This window comes from Alligator sinensis, unplaced genomic scaffold (assembly GCF_000455745.1).
Source record: "Alligator sinensis unplaced genomic scaffold, ASM45574v1 scaffold1332_1, whole genome shotgun sequence".
NCBI lineage: Eukaryota > Metazoa > Chordata > Crocodylia > Alligatoridae > Alligator > Alligator sinensis.
Window position 1 is genome coordinate 120,347 of NW_005842965.1, and position 3,778 is coordinate 124,124.

At 65.4% G+C, this 3,778-nt stretch overlaps 1 protein-coding gene across 1 annotated transcript in view; it reads right to left on the reverse strand.

Moving 5' to 3' along the window:
- SLC11A1 (solute carrier family 11 member 1) overlaps nucleotides 1-3,778 on the reverse strand; it is a gene marked incomplete at its 5' end in the record, with an annotated part of 7,070 nt that overhangs the window by 2,292 nt on the left and 1,000 nt on the right. The window contains 13 exon segments of the mRNA XM_006036461.2: nucleotides 6-114; nucleotides 268-341; nucleotides 628-650; nucleotides 653-698; nucleotides 1,509-1,628; nucleotides 1,695-1,784; nucleotides 1,884-2,042; nucleotides 2,412-2,567; nucleotides 2,714-2,781; nucleotides 2,943-3,013; nucleotides 3,108-3,214; nucleotides 3,297-3,416; nucleotides 3,638-3,760. Of these exon segments, the coding sequence (XP_006036523.2) occupies nucleotides 6-114; nucleotides 268-341; nucleotides 628-650; nucleotides 653-698; nucleotides 1,509-1,628; nucleotides 1,695-1,784; nucleotides 1,884-2,042; nucleotides 2,412-2,567; nucleotides 2,714-2,781; nucleotides 2,943-3,013; nucleotides 3,108-3,214; nucleotides 3,297-3,416; nucleotides 3,638-3,760 (1,266 nt within the window).

Consider the following 3,778-nt stretch of genomic DNA (forward strand, 5'->3'; position numbering starts at 1 on the left):
CCCGCAGGCACCCAGTAGGCGACACTGCCCAGTGAGGGCAGGAAATCCACCACGAAGTAGAGGTTGATGGCACAGACCAGCAGCGTGATCAGTGCCATCACCAGCTGCCCCGGCCTGGGGGGGTCAAGGGCAGGGCCAGGGTCAAGGGCAGGGAAGGGAGGTCCGCCCCTGCAAACCTGCTGGACCCCCAGCCGGGAGCATGCAGGTGGGATGCAGGGACGTGCTCCCAGGGCCCTGCTCGGGTCCCCCCCTTGCCCCCCTACTCACAGGCCGTTGGTGAAGTTGTTCATGAGCGGCCGGAGGCTGGTGAAGGTCAGGACGGGCAGCACCGCGAAGGGCAGCTGGGGGCACAGGACAGGGTGAGGGGCACTGGTAGGGTTGGGGGGGGACGGGCTACAGGGCAGGGTGTGAGGCACCAGGACCGCGGTGGCAGAAGTGAGGGTCACCAGCAGGGCTGGGGAGCTGCGGGTTGGGGGTGAGGGGCACTGGCAGGGCCAGGGCCTGCAGGTTAGGGCTGAGGAGTACCAGGGGTCATGGGGCAGGAATGAGGGGCCCTGGGGGCTGTGGGGCAGGAGTGAGGGGCGCCGGGGGGCCAGGGGCGTGGGCGGGGGGCAGCGCTGCCCGCACCAAAATGCTCTGCAGCACGTTGAAGTGAAGAGGACACGGGCGAAGCGGGACCAGCGCAGCTGTAGGAAGCCCTGGGGTGTTGGGGCAGGTGTCAGGGTGAGGCTGGGACACCCCCCTGCCCAAGCCTGGGGGCAGGATTGGGGCCTGGGCACCCTGCCTCCCCCCCCAGGCGGTTCCGGTGCCCACGTATCTTCCAGGCCCAGGGCTGGGGGAGGCGGGTCGGGAGTGGGGGGCATTGGGTGGCTGCAGCTGCACTGAGCAGCCACCAGGTGTCAGCGGGACCCAGGGAACCGCTCATTACAAGATTCAGTTATGCAAATTATTTAAATGAGGTGCATGAACTCTGCTCCCTTGTGCAAGGGCCCTGGAGTCCGTGGTTTAGTGGTTCGATGGCTGGGTTGTGGCTGCCTCTGCAGGGGGGCAAGGGTCCGGGGAGGGGTGGTGGCCTCAAGCCCTCCCCGCAGCCCCTCAGCTCCGGCTCCAGCCCCAGAGCAGCTGTTTTGGGGCCGCTGCGATCAGCCCCAAACTCCTTTCTTGTCTGTGGCCGCAGCCATCATTAGAGTCCAGAGTTAACGCCCTGGGGCTCATGGGGGAGGCCGCCCCCACGTGACTCAGCCCTTGGGGGTGGGGGGCAGGTTTGCTCAGGCAGGCCCATCCAGGCACCCACCACCTGCCCCAATGAGTAGGGCTTAACCTGCCCCCACCATCAGGCTGTTGACTCTGAAACCTAACGATGTATCTTGTTTATCCGCCTCCCTGCTGATGCTTCTGCCAGGCTTTCCTTGTCTGCCATTGGGGCTCCCACCTCTCCCAAGGCCTCCATGGGGCTGGGATGACCCTGGGGGAGTACTGGCCCTAGACCCCCCGCCCCTGCAGCTCACCTCCATGACAAACTGCCCCGCGTAGGTACCGGTCATGGTCGAGCTCTGCCCAGCTGCCAGGATCCCCACGGCCCAGATGTAGAGGGCGGCTGCCCCAAAGTAGCAGCCCAGGATGACGCCCTGGGGTGGAGGGGAGGGGTCAGTGCAAGCCCTTCCCATTGCCCCACCCCGTCCCCCAGCACTCACCCCCTGGTAGAGGTCCACAGACACGGTGCTGTTGTCCGCAGGGAAGATGTTGGCGTATTGGCTGACGCTACTGTTGACGCACACGTTGTGCTGCAATGGGTGGGGGCAGGTCAGAAGAAGGTGGGGGTCGGGAGGGGGCTGGGACCCCCTAGGAGAGGGTGTCAGGGCCAGACAGGGGTTGGTGCTCACCACATCGCGGTTGCTGCGGTGGTAGAAGGCCTGGCCAAAGACAGCCATGACGAAGAGGTTGATGAGGAAGGAAATGCCCAGTGCCAGGCACGACTCCAGCAGGAAGTACCCATTGGCCTCCCTCACCTCCTGTTGCTGTGTCCGGTCCACAGTGCGGGACTGGAGGGGCACAGAGCAGGCACCATCAGCTGGCACTAGTCTTCCACAAGCCTGGGGCAGTGCCCCTTGTTGGCTAAGGCAGGGCTGTGGCAGTAGCCCTTAGTGACTGAAGCGGGGGTACCACAGTGGCCCTCACAGTGGCTGGAGACTGCATTGCAGGCCGGGGGGGCATAAGCAGGAGTCTCACCATGACCCTGGCCAGGGTCTCACCATGACTGGAACAGGGGTCTGACCATGACTAGGGTAGGGGGTCTCACCATGATCTGGGCAGGGGTTTCACAGTGACTGGGATGGTGTCTCACCATGACCAGGCAAGGGTCTCACTAGGACTGGGACAGGGGCTCACCTTGACCAGAGCTGGGGGCTCACCTTGACTAGGGACGAGTGCAGGTAGATGTTGTGGGGCATGATGATGGCGCCTACGATGCCCACAGCCTGCAGCAGCTCCTCGCGCCCACAGCCCGTGCAGTAGGGCACAAAGATGCCCCGGATCACGGCCTCCTGGGACGGTCGCACCACCACATACTGCCAGAAGGGGGAGGGGCACAGGTGAGCCTGGAAGCGCTGAACCCCCGAATGCCCTCCACCCAGCTCCTGGAAGCCACTTATGCCCCAGATCGTGGCTGGGGGAGCAGGGAGGACAGGCCTGGGGTGTGAGGAGGGTCACTTACCTCATAGCCGAAGGTCACAGCCATGATGGTGATGAGGAGGCCAAAGAAGGCTTCCAACTTCCGCAGACCTGGGGGGGACAGGGGGGAGTCCAGGGGCAGCCATGGTCCCATGGACTGCCCCCACTGGGGGCTCTGCCTGGGTGCAGTCCAGGGAAGCGTGAGGGGGTCTGGGGAGCCCCTCTGCAGTAGGTGGAGGGCTGGATCCAGTTGCACCCCCCCGGGAACTCACCATATTTATCCAAGAAGAGGAAGAAGAGGGTATCGATGATGGTGATAAGGACCCCACCCCAGAGGGGGATGCTGTGAAGGGAGAGGGTGCAGAGGTGGGGTTCAGCCTGGCCCGGACATGCGTGTCCCTCCGTCCATGCGTGTCACCACAGGGTAGGTGCATTACCGTCCGGCCGAGAGCAGGCTGAATGCGATGGCCGTCCCGATCACCTCTTGCATGTCAGAGCCGATGATGGCCAGCTCGATGGTGACCCACAGCAGCACACGGGGCACCTGTGGGCATGCACCAGTATCATGCCTGAGACCCCTGTACCCCCTGGTCTGTGGGGGGGCAGCCTCCCACCCCCCAGCTCACCTTGGGGTAGTAGAGGTAGCAGATCTCGCCCAGGTCCTTGCCAGTGACGACGCCAAGGCGGATGGCCAGGCGCTGGCACAACAGGCCCAGGATCGTGGCCCACAGCAGCACCCACAGCAGCTGCTGGGGGGGAGGGGGCGGGGGGGGGGGGGGGGGGGGGGGGCAGAGCTCAGAGGGGAGTCGTTCCCTCCATGCCCTGGGCAGGGGTTTGTCCAGTGCCAAGCACAGCCCACCCCCCGCCCAAGACAGCTCCCCCAATGGCGCCCACAGCCTGCAGCCCCCCAGTCCCTGGTGCCCGCAGTCCCTCTGGGGCCCCCCCAGCCCTGGTGCCTGGTGCCTACCTGGAAGCCGGCCACGGCCCCGCACTGCAGGTCCGACTCGATGTTGCCGGGGTCCAGGTAGGCGATGCTCATGAGGAACCCCGGGCCTGTGAAGGCCCATAGCTTGCGCAAGCTGAAGCCGGGCTGGAGGGGGGGGGGGGA